Source organism: Scophthalmus maximus, chromosome 13 (assembly GCF_022379125.1).
Source record: "Scophthalmus maximus strain ysfricsl-2021 chromosome 13, ASM2237912v1, whole genome shotgun sequence".
In the NCBI taxonomy this organism is placed as follows: Eukaryota; Metazoa; Chordata; class Actinopteri; order Pleuronectiformes; family Scophthalmidae; genus Scophthalmus; species Scophthalmus maximus.
Genome location: NC_061527.1, coordinates 2,655,001 through 2,677,054, shown reverse-complemented (window position 1 = coordinate 2,677,054; position 22,054 = coordinate 2,655,001). Strand labels below are relative to the sequence as shown.

At 44.1% G+C, this 22,054-nt stretch overlaps 1 protein-coding gene across 6 annotated transcripts in view; it reads left to right on the top strand.

The window, feature by feature from the left end:
* The window catches only part of LOC118318186 (carboxyl-terminal PDZ ligand of neuronal nitric oxide synthase protein-like), a 136,924-nt gene that overhangs the window by 51,822 nt on the left and 63,048 nt on the right, over window positions 1–22,054 (top strand). For 5 of the 6 annotated variants that reach the window (XM_035647599.2, XM_035647598.2, XM_047336760.1 and 2 more), the window contains 2 exons: window positions 2,598–2,690; window positions 6,478–6,536. In XM_035647599.2, coding sequence (XP_035503492.2) covers window positions 2,598–2,690; window positions 6,478–6,536 — 152 coding nt within the window. The remainder of the gene's footprint in view (window positions 1–2,597; window positions 2,691–6,477; window positions 6,537–22,054) is intronic. The other variant, XM_035647602.2, reaches the window with a different exon arrangement.

Below are 22,054 nucleotides of genomic sequence, written 5' to 3'. Positions count from 1 at the left end.
GGAGGGAAAAGGGACGAAAGCTCCGCGGATTTATAATATAAACGGAGACGCATGCGGTGGAGCGAGCGGCTGAGGAGGACGGCATCTCTAGGGAGTCGACACGGGAAGCCACAGAATGATCAAGTTGAACTCAAGAAAGTGCCCTGACCCATTTTTCAGAACTTTTTCTCGTGGAACGATCACTTCCACCTTTCGACCTCAGTGGCGTCATGTACTGTACTGTAGGGGTTGACCAATATCGATTATTACTAATCTAAGGGGCCGATAACCGATATTTGAAACCGATATTAGTCTGCAGTAAAAGTGTCAAAAGGCGTCAAAATTGTGACCAATACAAATTGTTTAATTCACAGAACCTTACACACAAAGTGCAGGGAGCTGTCAGCAGCATTATCATGAAGTTGAACAAACAAACACGGATGGGACATTGATAAAGTCCAGAGAGAAGTGACTGCGGCTGCATCAGAGCCAATGAAATTATCTTACCGGCTAAAAAGAATGGTCGATACCGATAATTATGAAAAATCATGAATATTATCGGCACCCATAATCGCCGTCTGAAACGCAGGCCCTTGTTGCGCTCTCCTGGCTCCCGGCTGATATTCCTGTGAGGTGGAAAATCGCTCCGCTGGCTGGGGACACTATTGTGTCCGTGTGTGTGTGTGTGTGTGTGTGTGTTGGCGTCTTTGTTTCCAAAAAGGTTGGATTATACTGGAAACAGCAGGAAGGGACCTTTTCAGGAAATGATGATGCCTTTATCAGGAACCGGTGGCTGCGAATGTTGGACTGGACCTATTTTCATGATGGATGAGCCTTTTCTTCTATTCATTTCTTTTGACTTCATTTCATTTTGTTTACATGTACGGTAAAGTCTCCCGTCACTGTCACAAACAAAGGGGTCCAACTCCCAAAGTTCTACACGTAACGCAAAACCTGTTCACGAGAATAAACCCCTGCAAAAGAACAACCACATTTGATAAATTGCCAGTTGTGGAAAATGCCTGTGCGATTCCTCAGGGGCAGCACTTCTGTGGAACGAGCGTTTACAATAACATTGTATTCATATTCTCATGTTGTGCAGATTTGAATCATGAATCAAATAGCTGTCGCTAACGGGGGGCGATGTGAGGCGCGAGGCGGCTTGATGTGGATTCGGTGACCGGGGACAAAAGACGAGGCTTATTAGAGATAAGTGCCTTCTGTCTTCTGACGCTGCGATACGCTCGGCCGGGCAACAACCCCCCCCCCCCCCCGCCGCGTGAAATTTTGCTAAATAGCTGCTGTAATCATCTCCGCGGATGTCAATCATGTGGATCCATCAGGCACGCCAGCGTCCTGGAGTCCGTGGCGCGGTCGACATTACGGCGCATCACAACAGGCCCATAAGACGGACTGTTGAAAACCTCTGACACATACTGTCAACACTGGCGCACCCTGAGACTTGACAATAATCGACTTTCTCTGTACTGCTTTGCGGCGTGTTGTCTAAGAACTTGAGTGCGAGGGTTTTCCGTCCTCTGTCCAGGGTTTAACATGTGGATATTCTAGAGGGAATCATTTTATGTTGTCCTGTCTGACTCACCGGCCGTGCTGTTTTTGTCCCAACAACCTTGTGTTCAGCAGACGTTCCCTGTCGGGTCGAGAAGCCTTTTCGAAGTGTGGCCCCTGAATTGGGACACAGCTTTCATAGGAACGGTTCGCTCTGACCTGCATTGGCTCCAGGACTCTTAAAACACACCAGCTCTCAGTCCGAGTTCTCTACACGGGCCACAAAGCCGATTCCCTCAAGTACTTGACTATCATGACTATTGAATATTTGTTAATTGAGTTTGGTTGTAAGAAATACTCTTATCGATCTACCGGGTAAAAACGACTGAACCAATTTCCATTGCAGTTTTTGGGAGGGGGTTGGGCATGACCATTAAATTTGGAGTGGATCTGGTGGATCCAGGTTTTTTCTTGAATTAAAATGAGTAGGTATGGTATTGGTACAGGAATTCTGTGGCAGTAAACCTTTGCGTACATTCAAATTTATTACACGCAAACTGACTGCAGGGATGTAAATATGACACTAAATCATACTTTTTCTTTTCCAAATGTTCCAATTATGCCATCTGCATCCAATGGAGGATGTTGAAGGTCGTCCACGTGTTCGTGTGTTTTTCAATCACAGGCTACAGCGACTTTCTATTTCTGGCTCGCTCATAGCTCACATTTTTGTTGGGAAATTGTCATCGTCCTTGGTCGTCTGTCGGCGTCAAATCTCCCGATAGATTCAAGATATTCAGGATATTCAAGAAAACTTTATTCATCCCCAGGGGGTAATTAAGGTGCAGAGAATGTTGCGGCTTTAACAACATATTAAAGTGGATGTTGTAGAGTCTTTGTTCAACACAGTGACGCCTTTGCAACAGTGTTGGAAACTTGTGTCAATGTGAAATTCGGATCCTCCCTCATCTCTTAAATCTCCTGTCCGCCCTCCGGACGTGACTCATCATATTGGATCCGCTCAACCTGACAAATATCTGAGAGGATGGAACAGTGTGACTCGTCCACCCGAAATATTAATGCATCCGTGTGTGTCTTTCTCTCCGCAGTATGAGTTCAAGGTGAAAAACATCAAGAAGAAGAAAGTCAACATCGTGGTGTCTGTGGAGGGCGTGAAGGTCAACTTGAGGAAAAAGAAAAAAGTGGGTGACCTTTATTATCGTATGTGAACTCTTGTTGTCTCTGTAGAAATATTGATTTTACTTAGCAACACTACAGGATGTCTTTTTATTAGACCTTGATTGGCTCTCTTACCCATTACATCAGCGTAACACATCTGAAAGATTCTTGTTGATACAATTGGCTGATAAATTGCAATTATGAGTTACTGCTTATTACAAAAAAAAAATCTCTCTACAACAAGAAACTGAGATGATTTTTTTTCACACTCTGAAATCAGTAGATTTTTCAGATCTACTGTGTGATGCGGCGTTCACACCAAATGCAAAGCGAATATTTTTACGTGACGTTACTATCTGACCGTTCTCTGTCGGACGTGGACGTCGGTGTCGGGAGAACACAGCGCTAGTTGGCTTTCGCAACATCACGTCACACGAATATTATGCTTGCGTTTAAATATTTTCATCTGAAGCAAATGACACAAAATTTCGTGTCTTCAAGTCGCACTAAATTTGCCTCGACTCGCGTCTTTGCATTGACTTTGTATGTAATTGGTGTGAACGCACTAGAGCTGAAATGATTAATCGATTCAAGTAGTTTTTGTATAAAAAAATTATCTGATTTCAGCTTCTTAAATGTTAATATATTCTCCTCTATGACAGTAAACTAAATTTATTTAGTGTGTGGACAAAACAAAACATTGTTTGGGAAACAAGATGAAGAAATGTCACCATTTTATGACATTTTATGGACCTAACAACTAATTGAGAAAATAATCGACAGATTAATCGATAATGAAAATATTGGTTAGTTACAGCCCTAAGAAAGCACCATGAACCTGCTGGCTATGGTGGGATGATAATGTAATTTATTCGATTCGGTTAAATTTTACGATGTGTTAAATATCTACGCTGTAAAGCGCAAGTAATTACAAACTGCACAAAAAGATGGCCGCCTACGTGACGAATACTGACGCTGTAACCTGCTGCGACTCCAGGTGAACAGCTGGAACACTCTCATCTGGCCCCCCATTTTTTATTTGTTGATGAGATATTATTTCCAGTCAGATGACGTGACCAGGTTACAGATTTTTTTGGTAGGTTTGGTCTTTGTCTCTCATGAAACCGCATCAGATTGATGCCAAGAAGCAGGAACAGAGGAACTAGTGAAGACACTTTCCGTTCCTGCTCCGTGTGTGACGTCACTGCCTGTTCTCACATGTCAAGTGGGGACAAGTTGATGTATCTGGTGCTGGACAGTCCATAGACGGACATATCTTTTATTTTTTTTTAAATGGTTGCCTACATCTTCCCTCATACTTTCAACTAAGAGGGATGTAGGTAAAAAAAAAAGTGTTACAGGTTTGGAAAAGTAAAGAAAAGCGATGAATTGAGAGAAGGGAGTTCAACAAGGAAAAAAGATCAAAACCAGAAGATGTTTTTGACGGGATGGGCGCCGAGACCGGATGTGTTTCCAAATTCGGCGAGGCTGACGGGGGGAGTAACCCACAGAGACGGAGCGCGGCCGACAGACCACAGAGTCTGACAGCTGGAAAAAAAAACAGCAAAATGAAGCAAAATGAAGCAAAGTGGAACGACTTTGCAGTGACGGCCCTTGTCCTTTCCAGACCCAGAGTTTTTCAGATGTTTCCCTGACATGTAGTTAAAATCTCGTGGAACACTAATGTCCCTGTTCAGACTGATTATCCGAGCAGAGCCACGGACTCCTGTTGAATTGTTTTAACCAGAAAGAAAGTGAGAGAGACGGTAGATACGGCAGCTTAAAATCTCTGATTGGCTGCTGGCGAGTGAAAAGGTCAGTGTGACCAGACTGTCTCGGCTCATTGTTTACCATTCACTCACTGCACGGCCACTTTCCCCCGGTTGTTTCGTCCGGACGTGGACTTCTGATGACCTTTTTGCATAAACCATGGGGGTTTGGATCGGAATTGATTGTATATTTCTGCCACCAGAGCTCAAATTCATTCATTTAGATCGATCGAACTTGATGTACAGAGTCTGATTTCAGCTTGAAAACCGGCGCCATGTCGTATTGACCTTGACTTGCTCTCACGGCCACGTGCGCACTGCAGACACTATGCATTAGTGTCTCATGAAGAGGAGGCTTAATTAAGTTGTGTAAACGGTCCCGGGATCCTCTGAGGAACGGCCTCTTCAATAGGCCCTTTCAAATGCTCAGTTATGTAAATGTGCGTGGACTTGAAAGCTCGTCTGCACGTCAATATTCCTTTGTGAACACTGTTGTGTGTAGAAAGGATGGAATTTAATAGAATATGTCGAATATTACCAGGACCTTCTGGTGGATGACGTCATGTGGAACTGTTTAACTTCTCTGGGTCGTATTTACTTCATACCAAGTTTAGTGTTTCACCAATATTTAGTGTAGAAACGCTTTCAAAACCACCATGGAACCGTTATTCTGATTGTTGATTTTTTGGTTGTTTATTTGTTAGTTTGTCTTTTGGTTGATCGGTTGGTCGGTTGAGTTGTTGGTTGGTCAGTCGGTCTGTCGCGTGGTTGGTAGGTTGGTCGGTCGCTTGGATGGTTGGTTGTTGGGTTGGTTGGTCGGTTAGTTGGTAGGTAAGTCAGTTGGTAAGTCGCTTGGTTGATAGGTTGGTCAGTCGCTTGGTTGGTCAGTCGGTTAGTTGTTTGATCGGTTGGTTGGTTGGTAGGCCAGTCGGTTGGTAAGTCGCTTGGTTGGTCAGTCGGTTAGTTGTTTGATCGGTTGGTTGGTTGGTAGGCCAGTCGGTTGGTAAGTCGCTTGGTTGGTAGGTTGGTCGGTTGGTCAGTCAGTCGCTTGGTTGGTTGGTCGGTTGCTTGGTTGGTTGCTTTGTTTGACTGTCAGCGGGATTCAGCAAAAGCTACTCAACCAATTTCCACAAGACTTGGTGGAAGTATGCGACATGGGCACTAATCCATTAAGGTTCGGTGTCCAGGATATATATTTTTTAAATTAGGGTCTGGCACACAGACTTGACCAGGACCCGTTTGACTCTAGGAAACATGGATCCTGACCTGTTCAGGTCCCGGGTCGGGTCTCTGGTTCTAGAGCTTCCAGGTTGAAGACCTCGATCGTCTGCAGTTGTTTTTGGGGGGTTTGGGTTTGTTATACTTGCCTGCTTTGCTCTGTTTTTGTTAAAAATGAATTCCCGATTGTCAAGTTTGGGTAATTTTTTTCTGAAAAGAATCCAAGCGAGAGAGGACTTGATGAAGACATCTAAACAAACGCCTCGATTCGAAGGTGTCGTCCTGGCCAATGAGGTGAATGTGAACGCCGTCATCGAAGGCTCAATATCATATAACTTGACGGCCTGTATATCGAAAGGCCGATCAATAGGAAGATGTTTTTCTTCTTCACCTTAGTTTCTTGTCTTGTTTGTCTCCCTGGCTGGAAAAACTGATATGTCAAGTGTGACAGTCGGCAGTTGTTTTTTTTTAATTTTTCATCTCTGAGTGCGGCGGAGGCAACAAAAGGCCCCAGATAAGACCAAAACCCTTTGTGGAGATGAAAATCAATATGAATAATTCCTGTGTGCTCAATGTCTTGACATTTTGTTTGTGACATTAAGCTGGAAGGTAGATATCATCGAATGGACACAGGGACAAAGGGACAAATTGTATAATGAACTTCTCAATTATGGAAATGTCATAATAAGATCTACGCCATTGTGATGCAGATTCAAGGGACATGAATCCATGTGATTACCGTATTCTATCTTGGTCACGTTTGGTGTGTAGTTCTCGGCTTCACGGATTAAAACGCTTTGTGTTTGTTTGTCTGTTTCCGCAGAAGAAGGAGTGGACGTGGGATGAGAGCAAGATGATGGTGATGCAGGATCCGATTTACAGGTGAGTCGTCCACGAGAACATTTCATTTCATCAGCTCAATTAGAAATGCCCATTTATTGAATTTTTGTTTTTATTCTAATCGTAACGACTGCAGCCCTCGCGGCTCATTGAGCGTTTTGGATTAAAACACATTTTAATCCAAACTTGATTTAAAAAAAAAACAAAAAAACTTCTCTGTGTTGTTTTCATGAAATGAAGTTCTTCCTCTCTCTGTCGCCGCGAACGTTGGCATTTAGGAGAAAGACAGTTATTGTGTCTCGCTTTTTTTAACCGTGTTTCTGGAAAAGTCAATTCAGTCACTTTGAAAAGAAACATTTTGAAAATTGAATTTGAATAATGCATGTAATCAGGCGAGGACTATGAAAACAATATTGTTATCATCGCAATATTGTCACACAATTCCTTTCCGGCCATTTTGAAGCTCCATGACCTCGACTGTTCATCATTTTCTCTTACAAGCTCTGAAACGGTTTCTCTCCTTTTCCCGTACCAGCTCAGTTCTATCACGATGGAGAATTTCCTACTGCAGAAATTGTGCACACATCAATATGTATGATATTGTTTTCAGGAAGAATGTCGCACTGAAATGAAATGGAGAAACCCCGGTTTAGCTGTGAGATCAGATTGTGGTGTGTGTGTGTGTGTGTGTGTGTGTGTGTGTGTGTGTGTGTGTGTGTGTGTGTGTGTGTGTGTGTGTGTGTGTGTGTGTGTGTGTGTGTGTGTGTGTGTGTGTGTGTGTGTGTGTGTGTGTGTGTGTGTGTGTGTGTGTGTGTGTGTGTGCATTTGTCTATGTGTGTGTGTGTGTGTGTGTGTGTGCGTGTGTGTTTGCGTGTGTGTGCGTGTGTGTGAACTCTCACCTCACAGGACTGAGGTCAAGTTCATTCTTGCCCAATCCTGCGATTTGAACTCAAAACACAGTCTGTTGTCGCCAGAACACACACACACACACACACACACACACACACACACACACACACACACACTTTGTGGGAATTAAGGTGTCTGAGGCAGATTCACTTTAAGAAGCAGAGGGATTGCTTTCAGACGTACCTGCACCATTAATCTTTCTTTCTCAGACATGACATCTTGCACTCGCCGTCAAATACAAAGTTGGATCCATCCAGTGCACGTTACACGACTGAACTAGTCAAGAACCTTCACACACGGGGGGGGGGTCACAGCTCAGGATGCAGAGGTGCATCCCGGAGCTCGGTTTGAGATCCGGCCTTTTTTGGAAAGGATTCTGTCCGAAAGATGGATTTTCCTCGGCCGTGTTTGTGTGCGTTTGTGCACAGTTATTAATATAGCTGTCACAAAATGTGCGAGGACTTAAAGCAGAGTATGATGTCGATGTATAATGTAAGTCTCATCCGTCAGTCGCTGTTGCCTGCCGAGTCGAACCCGACCGGGTCCTCGTGGCATCTCGAGGAACACAAACACAACACGCCGCTCCAGGCAGGTGTTAAATATTTGCTCTGTTCTGCTCATGAACCTGCACTTCTGCTCTTTTTACTTTTTTTGGAGGGAAGGAATATATGATCTATAAACTTAAAAAAAAAAAATTGTATATCTTCCAAATCAAGTGTCAACAACCAGGCAAACTGAACAGATGCAGCCGACTCACTGTTTTCTCATCTGCTCGGCTCAGAGCCGCACTAAAATAAGAACCTGTTGAGCTTCTGTTTTGTCAACCGCAGCACTTCCTGTTAAAAAAGAATTATTGATCTTGTCACTTTCAGTCCACTGCTTTTTTCTAATTAATCTTTTTTTCAAAGATAATTAGAAGAGAGAAGTCCACTAGCAGGTTTGTTAGCCTGTTAATAACAACATCAATAACTCTATTGATAACAATAACGACGATGATGATGATGATGATGATGATGATGTCATGATGATAATGATGACGATGACGATGATGACGATGATGATGATGATGACGGTGACGACGATGAACTTTATTACCTTAACTTTTCAAATCACATTTACAAAGTTCTTTACATGGGGTACTGAAATGTTTTACTACTAAAACATTAAAATACAGCACTAACACCACTACAGTAAAATAATACAAACAGACGACACGTAGATAATAAGATATTTTTCTAGGATTATTAGAAGTGACTTGAAAAATATTGGGGGCCCCAGAGCTGAGGAGCCTTGACTTAGGAGCCGCCGGCTAGTTAGCTCGCTACTTAGCTTGCTAGCTAAGTTGAATTTGTCAAATTTCGTAAAGAACGTGAAAAGAACCCACTTCTCATAACACAGCTACGGGAGGCCAAATAGAAAACGACTACTGCCTGTTGTTATGAAAATAATAAGAAGATGAAGTTAATGCCAATAAAAAAAAAACACAAATACACAAGCTATTTACTTTTATAAAAAGCCGTATGGATGTGAAATGGGTCTAAAATGGCATTAGGCTTTAAAACATGTCTGTAAAAGTCTCACACGTCACGCGAGTCCGGCAGAAACAAAGAAATCCTTGTTGTGTGTCACTGGACGATAATTTGCTATGAATACGCTAAAGGTTAAGAATTCCCTTTGAACAATCGGCCCCATGCCGGGTGCTGTCTCGACGTAAAAGAAGAGAGGAGGTGGCTTTAGATTCAGAAGGCTTCCCACGGCCGAGTGGAAATCCCCATGGGAGAAAACATGTCATCTTTTGCTCTCGTATTTGAATTAATGCGCTCCGAAAGGGCAAATGTCATCTATAATCACCTCTCGCGGTTTTTTAAAAAAAATGCATGAGCAAAATGCACATCAAAGCCCCCGGACTGTTTTTTTTAAACGCTCCTGTGAGGCCAGATGCCGCGTGTCTAAATCATTTGGGAGGATTTAAGCCGAGTGCTTTGCATTTCTTCTTCGGCGCGCTCCTTTTCATCTTCAGCTGCTCTCGGAGCTGGAGCTGCTGGCGCGCTGCCACCGAGGCTGTCCACCGACTCGTGAGCCGAATGAGCTCTGGCACTGTCGCGTTTTACACTTTATACTTTAGACTAAATATGTCTACGACTGTCTCACCGACTGTTGACGTGCATTTATTTCCCAAGTCTGACTATCGTAAAACAATACAGATGTTGGATCCCAACGACGAAGACAAAACCAACAAATTATACTCGGAGTGTTTCTCATAAGGATTGAACAACAAAGTAAACATGTACAAAACGTGAGAATATGGACAAGAATATGCAAAAATGGCAACAAAAAAAACCCTTCACACGTCGACAAACGCAGCTTCAGTCTCAATACGTGATAAAATTTTCAGACCTTTTCTTCATTATTGAACTGCAACAGTTAATCGATTAGTAATCGACTACTAAATGAATCGCCAACTATTATGATAATTAATTAATCGGTTTAAAGTAGTTTTTCTGAAAAAAAAAATTCTTTGCTCCTCTGTGACAGTAAACTGAATATCCTTGGTTGGGACAAAACAAAACATCATCTTGAGATTACGTTAATTTTTCACACTTTGGTGACATTTTATGGACCAAACAACTAATCGAGAAAATGAAAATAACCGTGAGTTGCAGCCGTACTTCACAATGTCACTTATCTTGTCACTATGACATGATATGACGGGGGAATCATGTTCTGATCTGCGTAAGCCTGGTAAGTCCTGTTAGTTTTTTCCCAACATATCATGGAAGATGTGGTTTTCTGACCATATTTTTCTTGACCTTGACCTTGACCTTGACCTTTGACCGATCGACTCCAAAAGTTAATCATCTGGAGTCAAGCACATCAGCAATATTCCCATCAAGTTTGGTGAAAACACACACACAGAACCCTTCACTTAATCATTTTTAAATGAGCTCTTTTGCCCATGATGATCAACAAACTATACCTAAACATTGTAAACCAAGTGCCGTGTAATACTGTAAAGCAGAAGGTGGAAAGTTACCCGCCAACAAGGAGAACTTTCAGCTACCCTACTGTTGTTGCTCTTTGTTATTTGAGATTTACAGGTGTAGAAACCCTTTTTTTTTTTCATCTGTCTCTCTCATAACACACACTGAATCGTGTGTTTTACATTCCGCCTGCCGGAGAGAGCCGCAGCCTCGGGGCAAAAAACCAGCAGACCAACTCACTCAGGAGTTTATCACAATCCCCCGGATCAAGCTCTCCCGTCCACAAACACTCATCAAACTGGCAGCCTGAACATCTTTTTTGAGTTGTCCACAGGCACTTACACACTGTCCTATAAGAATAAGGAAAAAAACAATAACACACACACACACACACAATCTTTCTTTTTCTCTGAAGCCCTCATTCACACTCACCACCACTGTTATATGGCTGGAGGCCACCCACTAATTCAGGGCTGGAGCTGCTGGGCTGGGAGCAACAACACCACAGTCACGGCCAGGGTACCAAACAACTTTGTGGTCCATGATTTATAAAGATCCTCAAATTTAGAAAAAGTCTCAAACTCAAAGGCCAAGGCCAAGAATTTTGAAAATACCAAAAGAAATGACATATTTATGTCGTGTTCCGTACTCTCGATTGTTGCCTCATTATCCTTCCTTGTTAAGAACAGTTGACTCGTTTGTTTAGTCATAATATTGGTTTTAGCGTCTAACGAAACCTTGGGATGAATTTATTATTCATCCACGAAGATTGATGGGCTACATCGTAGACCCATTCGTGCAGAGATACCGCCATACTGCGGTTACGGTGGTTTACACAGAAACAAACTATAAGATTTTTTTTTTTGATGCTGGCCTTCTGGACTCTCGCGGCGTGACAGGTAACAGCGTCTACATCCCATCCCCGCCATACCGGACCAACCCCTTTACACAGCGCTCCTGCTCTGTGACTACCTCCAACACGGCCTAAATGTGGAACAGCAATGCCCCCCCCCCCCTTCTCTTCAATTCTGTGTTTGTATCTTAGATACAGAAGAGAACAAAGACCCAACATTCCCGCCTTGAACAGGCTGTTCCTGTTCGAGGCGAGAAGGGGCTTATGATTACTGCTTTGAAGAAATGAAAGGGGGAGGAGGGTTTCAGAGCAAGTAAGGTGAAGACTTTGGACAGTTGGCCTCTTTTTCCACGTGGAAAACCAAATGTGCGCAGCTACTCTCGTCTGATCTCTTCCCCCCTCGTCGAAGAGCACACCCCAGATCCGACTCCACACCTGTTTGCCAAATGTAGCGGCTATGAATCCAGGAACGCTTTATATTGTCACTCCCGTACAGATGATCAATAATTTAAAAGACAGCTTAAGAGCTCCTCTTGCTGAGAGTTGATGATGAAATATATCTTTGGAGGCAGATATTCTTAATGTCGCTGTCATCTGTCAGAGTGTTGGCAGGCTCGCCGGGGGACAAAAGGTATTTGACAATAATGCTGTTGGATTTCTAACATTCCCTCAGGCCACTTTTGGTCAATGCTGCCCTGAATCACAGGGCCCCTCATGATTTTTTGTGAGTGCACATTAATATATATATATATATACTGACATTAGTGGTTTCACTTTCTAAAAACTCACTTATTCCTCCTTCCCTGGTGTTTCAAAGTTCAGGTCGTCCCATGATGAACAGATGATGACAGTAGGGCTGCACCGATACCGGTATCGGGTCCAATACTTTGCTCATGTACTCGTACTTGTACTCATAAAACTACTCCGATACTACAGCACCAGATACCACGACGTCAACATAGCGTCCTCTCAGCACATGACTCCAGAAATTCCAAAGGTATACTTCTTCTTTTCAAGCCGTGGCAAGCACTCATATCTGTGCTCGGTATCGGCAAGTTGCTAAATGTATGTTCTTGTACTTGGTCTCAAAAAAAGTGGTATGGGTGCATCCCTAGATGACAGCATCGTCCACACATCCCCACATTAGGCTTGTTGGGCACCAGTACCGAGTTGGCTGTCGTCCATAGCATCGTACGCTTTATGGTGTGTTCACAGGAAAATTCGCTTTGCATTTGGTGTGAATGGCCCAGTGGACATGCTAAGTTGGATACCAAAAAGTTGGGCAGCACACGACTTCGTGACCCTTACGCTGATTCGGTACGGACCTCCAGCCTGGACTTGGTGGCGTCTCTTCAGGTCTCGTGACCTGGTTGGTTCGGTGAACGAACTGAGCTCCATCACCTCCTGAAACAATCACTTTCATTTTTCGGTTCAGTTGAGCTCTCAATCATTTGCAACAGCTTGAGCGATTCAAGTCATCGATTAGTTCACACTGTTTGACTGAGGTCCGCAAGCCGGAGATGAGGCAAATGAACCATTCGACCATGTGGACTACACGGTCAGATCCAACTCTTTCAGTGAACAAATCTTTTTTTAAATGAACTGATTCCAGGGAGTCAGTCCACTGAAAAAGAACAGCTCTGCTCTGTGGCTGCTCATCACAGTCATTCAGGGGAGCGTTATCATCTCCACGGAGGTTGGAGTTGGGTTTGTGATCAGAGGGGCGCAGCAGGGAGCTGTGTGGGTAGGACAGGGGATGTTTTGGTGTCTCAAGAGTGGTCCTGTGTGGGAAGGCGCAGTCGGGGTTCCGAGTGCTGAACCCTTTGAAAACCATATTCAGCTCGTTGGCCCAGTCTGGTCTGGTGACACCCTGCTGACGCTCTCAGATGTTGAAGCCTGTAGTTGATGTTGTTCCACTGGAGTTTGTCCTTTATTCTACAGCTTCTTCTGAGTCCTCGCTGTCCCTCAGGCCCTGTTCACACTGTACCATGCAGTCCTCAGTGACTGTCACAAAAGCCTCAGGGTGTATTACCGTGTCAAATGATATGAACGTGTTCAAATGGCTAAAGCGTCGTACATCTGGGATTACTCCACCCTGTCATCCACAAGCATTTACAATCCTTGTGTCCCCAATCCTGAATCGTCCTAAAGCCAATAATGAAGGCATCCAGGAAAGTGCATGTACGGCTCCGTGAAACAAAGATTTTTGCCTTTGCGGTAGGTTCTGCCTTTGAGACAGAATCCGTGCACACAGCCCGTCGTCCATCTTGGTTCCCAAAGACGCCACGTTCCCGGTGATGGTCGACGTGACCGAGGGTTTAAATATGCAGCAATCTGCCGCTTTCACGATTCATCCACACCAGATGGTTGGTTGGTTGGTTGGTTGGTTGTCCTGAAAGGGGAAATTCAGTTTCCCCAACACTGTATATTTACAGTTCCATTGTCTTGCAGTGTTGCTTACATGGTGTGTATCAGGTGTTGGACGTCAGTGAGACTTTGTATGCGCGTGTTTGTGTGTGTTTAGATATATATGTTATAACTTCTCCGGTCTATAACTGTAGTAATTGCATCTGTAAGCAGCCCTCTCTGTCTCTCTGACAGTCTACATTAAAAGTGTTTGACTCTTCATCCTCACTTCAAAGCCCTGCAGTGACAAGTTCACACCCCCAATTACAGTCAATCGTATGTTTGTGTGTTCAGGCAACACCCTGATCATGTGATATGGCTTTGCTTTGATATTCCAGCATTCTCGCTGGTTACACACAGCACTCCCACTACACACACACACACACACACACACACACACACGGCAAACTCGTACACACACACACACACACACACACACACACATCCGAGCCCATAAAGTTTCTCACAACCTCATTCAGTCCTGTACAATCTCTGTCGCTGCTGCGTCACATCTCTGTGATGTGCTCTGAGCTAATGGACTGTCAAATTCCATATCTTCACTCACTCGAGTGAAATAAGAAAGGAAAAAATGTACGAAACCATTACCCTCGGACAAAGAGTCGCCCGGAATGAAGCTGGTGGGATACAAAAGGGCCGGTGCACGGAAATCCCAACAGACAGTTTGTACATGTAGGTGCTTAGATCTTGAGATATACTTTTCCAGACCTTCTGCTTCCTTTATATTGAAGACCTATTACATTTTGTCGAACAAAGATGACATGTCATGGCTGCAGGTGCCGTCCCTTCTCCTCTTTCTCCTATTATTTAGATGATGAGATTGAGAGTATGTGTGAGCTCCGGCCGCTGGAGGCGTGGCCTCGTTCCAGCTTCATGCTCTGGCCCTGGATCCTGGATCCTGGATCCTGGAAGTGTCTGAACTGATCTGATAACACCGTGTCCCCCACAGTTCCACCTACCGCGTGTCCTCTCTCCTCCCGCTATACGATTCGTAAATGAGAAGCAAAACTTTTGCGCCGCAGCGGCAGAAGCATTTCTCCTCGGGAGTCCTGCTTTGACCGGCATTTTTAATTTTGTTACAGATGAATTTGTGTCCCGAGGAAACAGATGTCACCTTCCCACACGACTGGAGTCCCGTCGCTTTAATTACCGTGGTGACGAAGGTCTGTGGAAGTGTGATTTTACTACATTCTTATAATTCCTAGTACAAGACTCCTCCTCAACTCAAACTTTGTCCTAAATCCCACAGCAAATGCCGCATATGCTGCATTTTTTTAAAACTTTTCTCCATGTCATAGTTACTATGTCTCTTTAATTCAGTCAAAAGATTCATTTCGTCTAACTATGTACGTTCAAGTTTTTCGCTGGTGAAATCCTGCACATGCTCTGCGACTCACAAAACAATTAAAAGTGATGTTTTTTAGCAATAAAAGCAATAAAAAAATACCTTTCTCGTGCACAACATTAATCACCCTGAGATAGAACTGTAACTTTAATTTGGCAGTTTGGACAAAGGGGAAAGCGGCAGCAGCAGCAGCAGCTCATTTGTTCTACAGCCTCGTAGTCGTGTCTCAAATGACCTTGAACTCTGACCTGTGACTTTGGGACAGATGTTTTTCTGTCCGCGCAAAACCAAAATATCTGGAAAGGTGTGACGGGTCTTTTTAAATGACTTCCTCAAGCTCTTCTTTTACACTTTGATTTCCCTTTACCTCTCTTCTCTCGTGCGCAGCAGCAGTCGTATTGTATTATTGATCACCCTCGCCCTCGTCGGGATTAAAGCTCAGAGGGTCATAACGTCGTGTTATTACTGCTGCTGCTCACGCGTGAGGAGATTGCATTCTCTGGGACTGTAATTGCTTCAGACTGTGCGCCGGGCGTTTTTTTATTCATTTGCTGCTGCTGCTGCTGCTATAAACCCTCCCTCCATCGAATGTAGATGAAGACGAAGGCGGTTCTGCTCTGGGCTTGGCTCCTCCCTGTTTCCTGCTGTCTGGGGGAGTCGTGTGTGGTTTAGTGTGTTTTGGTGTGTGCGACCACATTCTCCTGGGTAGATGGTGATGTGGTGACTGGATATGAAGCAAACACACAAACACTGATACGACGCTGGACTTAGCATCCGATTCGCAGCCTCCGATTAGACAGTTAAGGGGAACCTAACTTACAATATTGTACCGGGTCCAGATAGAAAAACCACGATACCTAGACTTGTCAACTCTGGACTGCATTGTCACAGGGAGGCCAAAGATTCTCTAAAACATATTTTCAGATCTGTGAAACCATTATTCTATTCGTGAAAACGCCAACAATGTTTTGATTTCGTTGCTTTTTTTCCCACCACTCGACCACATTAGACCAGGTCTCTCTCAAAAAAACACTTTGCCCAGACGGGTGGAATCTGGACCGGATCGATCACGGAACAAAGACGAGGTGATTGCTTTTAAGTCAATCGTAAAAAAATTCATCTTTATAGACTTGCACTTACGTGATGTCATCTTTATGTATCTGTTTTTATACAGATATGTTACCTGAAAACCGTATTGTTGTCGGAATGCTGATTTAAATTGTCTGTAATTTGTATGTTTTTGTGAAAGCACTTGGTGAAGCTGCTTCTGAACGGTGCTATATAGATAAAATTATTTTTATCATTATAATTATTATTAGTCTCTGGGATTCGGGGGCTTTGTCCTCGTGACACTGGGTCAATTCTGCCTCTTTCACTTTGTCCTGATATTTCACATTCCTGCGCTTTCACGTCTCATCTGAAAGACTGCGTATTCTGCGTTTCCTGTCTCGAGGGTTATTTGCATGTAAATATTGAATTTCACCGTCACTAACATATAGAGTGTCATGTGGTGCAGTGAAACACGCTGCTGTGTTGTTTTTCTCGGTGAGACCGCCTGCTGCAATCACGCTTGTGTGTGTGTGTGTGTGTGTGTGTGTGTGTGTGTGTGTGTGTGTGTGTGTGTGTGTGTGTGTGTGTGTGTGTGTGTGTGTGTGTGTGTGTGTGTGTGTGTGTGTGTGTGTGTCTGTGTGTGTGTGTGTGTTTTCACACATCTTTACGTCATGCTTATCAAAGCCGTGTGTGCGCTGCCTCTCAAGTGATTCATTTTCATAAACAAGCACAACAATGCCAATAGGTCCTATTTATTCACACACACCGACACACACACACACACACACACACACACACACACACACACACACAGTCGGTGGAATAGATCCATCCATCCATTGTCTGTACCGCTTTATCCTTTAAGGGAGATGCGGTCGGCCCGCAGCCAATCCCAGCTGACTCTGGGCGGGAGGCGGGGCCAGTCACCGATAATCCACGGATCCAATAATGCATTTCCTGCGGTTTCCTAATTCAGGCCACTAAAGTTTCTCTGATTAATGCATTTTGTTTTCTGGCAGCGCGTCAGCGCTGCTTTCAATTTTAAAAATCACCTTTTTAGTTTATTTTCTTAATGGCACCTGGCGTCTTGAGTGCATTAAGATTTGTTGGTGTTCGTGGTGGCCTAAGAGCTTTACTTTAAAATATTGGTTTTGGTCATTTTACTTTTGCGCCGTCAACTTTCAGATGACTCGCCGACGCACTGATCCAAACTGCTGAGTGAGGTCGGTGTCCGCACGTCGGGTAACGTGACGCATCCACATTTAATAAAAAAATTTGTTCGTCACAACCATAAAAAAACAAAAACCACGTTGGGCCACAGACTTTGGCCTCGTGTTACCTCACGTAGAGATTATCCAAACGAGTTGCACTAAGTAAACTCCAAATATTTAATTGTGGGGGGAAAGAGAACATTGGTATTGGACGTGGAATTGGTGTCGACGACCCGGGCGGAGAGATCGCTATCAGAAAATTGGCACATCCCTTCTTCTGCCACGGTTTCTCTCCAGCCTCCCACAAACTTCCCTGACGGTTCATATACGCTCCAGGCAGAATATACCGAGATACCGCACTAATATTTCGCAGAGTTCTTCTTCGCGGTGACACGCGGCAGCGTCCCCCGTGTTGTCATGTTACCTGAGAAGAAAGCGTGGAGCTTTTATTGATCTTTGATGAACAGGATGGTAAACGCTGAGAGATGATATTAATCCAGATGTGTCGGGCTTTCATTCCTGGACATGATGCGGTTGCAAAAACAGGCACGCACACACACAAAAACACACACATACGCACACATACACACACACACACACGCACACACAAAAACACACACATACGCACACATACACACACACAAAAAAACACACACACACACACACATACACACACTTGCAGCCTGATCTGGCACAGGTGGGTTGGACTATTGATTCCAAGCAATTGTACGATTGTGTGTGTGTGTGTGTGTGTGTTTTTTTGTGTGTGTGTATGTGTGCGTATGTGTGTGTTTTTGTGTGTGCGTGTGTGTGTGTGTGTATGTGTGTGTGTGTGTGTGTGTGTGTGTGTGTGTGTGTGTGTGTGTGTGTGTGTGTGTGTGTGTGTGTGTGTGTGTGTGTGTGTGTGTGTGTGTGTGTGTGTGTGTGTGTGTGTGTGTGTGTGTGTGTGTGTGTGTGTGAGACGCTCTGCCTCTTAGCCTTTTGATTTATAGCGGCCGCGTTTCACAGGCAGCGATTTATGAAAGGGAGAAAAAAAAATGTCAGAGTTTTTAACACCACATGGCACCGTCCCGTGCGGCAGACCGCTAACAAGACGGGATTATTAACAAGGTTTAGCCGAGGGGGAGCGAGCGAGTGCGTCTTGTTTACACAGTTTCCTGGGGCGAATCGCAGAATGTCGCCACCAGCGCGGATGTTTTTTTCTCTTTTGTTTTTCTGGTTGTGTTTTGCTGACGGAGACGAATCTGCGGCAGGTGAAATGTGAAGGATTTTTCTCTTTCTTCAGTTAATGGAACGTTGAACTTTAACTCCCTGGATGAGTCACACGTGTCTTTTTCTTTTCTGTCTTTTCAGCTCCTTCATTTCATGCGACAATGAAATTGTTGGACTTTTTTCTTGAAACGATCAAATTGTAAGAATCTTTAAATATGGTAAATTGTTTAATGGGCTGCATTTATATGGCTCTGTTCTAGTCTCAACGACCTCTCAACGCACTTATGTCACATTCATACATCCCATTATCACACGGTTTGTGTCAGGAGCAATTTGAGGTTCAAATCAAAATGTTCTTTTATTTATTCTTCTTCAGAATTTACTGGGATTTATCTATATATCATGTGCCTGTAGGATCACAGCCCTAAAAAAATGTAACCAAGCTCAATAAGAACATGTTTTGCGATGTGAATATTATCTTTTTTTAATGTACTATTGTGTTACAACATGTCAGACATTAATGAGAACTTTTTTGAGATTATGAAAAAAAAACCTGGCTCTGATGTAAAATTACTTACTGTATATTTTTTTTGCAAAGGGCAGATGTTCATTTCATTCTTATCTCATTTAAAGATTCGTCCTCCAAAGATATGATCTTGTCCTGATGATATGCAGTTAGCATTAGCAGTCAGCATCCACGAGAAGACGACAGGTGTGTCAACAGACAGTTATCGTTAGCATTAGCAGTTAGCATCCATGAGAGGACGGCAGGTGTGTCAGCAGACAGTTAGCGTTAGCGTTAGCATTAGCATTAGCAGTTAGCATCCATGAGAGGACGGCAGGTGTGTCAGCAGACAGTTAGCGTTAGCATTAGCATTAGCAGTTAGCATCCACGAGAGGACGGCAGGTGTGTCAGCAGACACTTAGCGTTAGCATTAGCAGTTTGTGAAAGTTTTATGACTGAATCTTTCCGATGTTGCCGCTCAGCCATCTTGTTGATCCCATTCGTCCACCGGTCAACCTAGCGCGAGCAGCTGTGGTGGGCGGGGCCCTGTGTTATTTGCATATCATGAATATTCAGTATTCTCCGAATTCCTCAATGAGGGAGAGAGAGTGGATGGTTTCCAGCCTCATTTCAGAGGGTTGTTAAACTTTTTGGGGGGTAAACTATGTTAAACAAAATATGAGACATAACAGATTATCTTTATAGACTTTAGAACGTGACTGGAGGGGTTCTTTAAGCAAAATAAAAATTGCAAACACATATTTCTTCTCTTCAGCTGAATTGATTCTTCTCCTGTCAACTTGAAGTTGCATAACGCTGAGGAGTGAAACTTGAAACAGGAAAGTCTTCCCTCAGTTAAAACACCAGAGGAGAAGTGACTCTGCTGGCAGCGCCCGTCTTTCCCGCCGCTCTCATCCCGCGTCTCATCCTCACCTGGTTGCTCGGCAGCCGATCCCGTCGGAGACGGTTGACGGAGACGTATCCGAGTTGTCATATCTGCCGCTCCGTGGGGGGATTCCACTAGTCTCAGTCTCACTCGCTCTCTCGGCTGAGCCTCACTCGGTTTTGCAGCATGTTTCTGTTTCTGTTTTTTTTTCTTATACGTTGTGTCAGAAACAAGTTTCAGTTCCCCGGAGGAGGCAACATTTTGGCAGAACACAAGCCATTTTTCCCTGCTTTGGGAAAGAGATCTGTCGGAGCGTTGATGTTTATCGCAGCGACTGGAGGGAAACGAGTTAAAGGGTTTCCGACGGAGATCATTCAGTTGGGAGTGGTCCCTTTTGCTTCCAGCAGATGACACGGGTTGATAACAGTGACCCTGCTTCACCGCTTTCCAGCAGCTGCTCTGTCGAACTGTTCAGCCTCAGTAGGATCCACGTCACTTTCTTCTATTCGATGAACGGGCATGCACACAGCCAATGTCGACGCTCACTCATGCTGCATGGGCTCCACGGTGATGTGTGGGCAGCGGTGAAGCAGGAGAGAACCTTGACAGGTTTTCTTACTCTGACAGAAACTTTTGTTGGATTGAACATGAGGTTGTAACAGACTTCAAAGAAAAACTTTATCACTTTGGTTTGATCACTTCTACAATACCCAAACAGTGAGATCGTGAAATACAGCAGAAAGGGTAAGAATACAGCAGGTTAAAGGTCAGCCAGTCGTACAGGTCGCAAAGAAAACCACTTGTTGTTCAAACTTATTTGGAAGCTAAATGAAGTCAGTTTGGTAAATTATGACCAAAATCTGTCACAGTGAACCGGTTGACGCCCCGGTTCAAATGTAATATGCGTATTTGTTGTAGTTGTTTTACTGTACTGCAAATTTAAGGATTATGTGGCAAACCTTTGTGGCTCATCAACTGTCTTGACTGTCCCGAGTTTGTCGAGCCTCCTGGACGCATTTCATGTGATGAGATTATCCATCTGAGATTATGAGTATTACAACAGATACCATCAGCAATTAGACGTTTTCCTTTAACGACCAGAGAGACATAAAGGACTAACTCAAAACAAACGTTTAACAGAAAACACTTTTTCCCATGTCATGGGTTTCTCCCCACATTCCTATTTGTTTGCTCCATGAACAATTTGAATCCTTCCCTGACATCTCATCGCCATCGTCAACATGTTGCTTAGGCATTTTTTAAAACCTCACCTGTACTGATTGTACCTCCGTACTGGATTACATGAGACGCGAGGCGGCGCAAAATTGGTGTCATTTGCTCCACTCGCTCGAGTCGGAGCTATGTATTCTCCTGAAGTGTTGTCGCGAAAGCCAATGAGTGTCGAGATCCTCCTGAAATTATTCTAAAGTGTGTGTGTGAACGCAGCATAACACCACTTATCTTCTCCGTGAAATTGAACTAGATCTGATCAATCCATAATAATCCTTTGTGTTGTGTAAACGCTTTGACCTCACATTTTGGCAGCGACGCACTTATCGGTGTGTGTGTGTGTGTGTGTGTGTGTGTGTGTGTGTGTGTGTGTGTGTGTGTGTGTGTGTGTGTGTGTGTGTGTGTGTGTGTGTGTGTGTGTGTGTGTGTGTGTGTGTGTGTGTGTGTGTGTGTGTGTGTGTGTGTGTGTGTGTGTGTGTGTGTGTGTGTGTGTGTGACCGACCTATGCTCGTCTGGCTCCCAGAGGAAAAGGCCAAAACAAATACCACAGAAATGTCACTGTCACTGCGTAAAGATGAGAGCCCTGATTCTACAAAACACCCACACACACACACACCAATACCATACGCACAAAAGACTAGCACGCAGGGATAAAACTAATTTGACAAACACAACCGGGTCGTTAGTTTAATCGTCACCTGATTTCCCTCCCTGGCCTTGTTGTCTCTCGTCTCTCCGTGATAAATTACTCTCAGTTTCCAGCAGAGCCCGCTAATATGACACTAATTGCCCAATTAGGAATCTGCTCCGCGTCAGGTTTCCGTCGCTTCCCTCGGCCACTCGGTGTTTCCAGTTCACCGCGCTCGCCCCTCCGTTATTTATGGAGACGCCCTCTGGAAAAGAGAAGCTTTCTCCAACCTGAGCAGCTCCTGAAAAACTTGACGCTCACTTAAG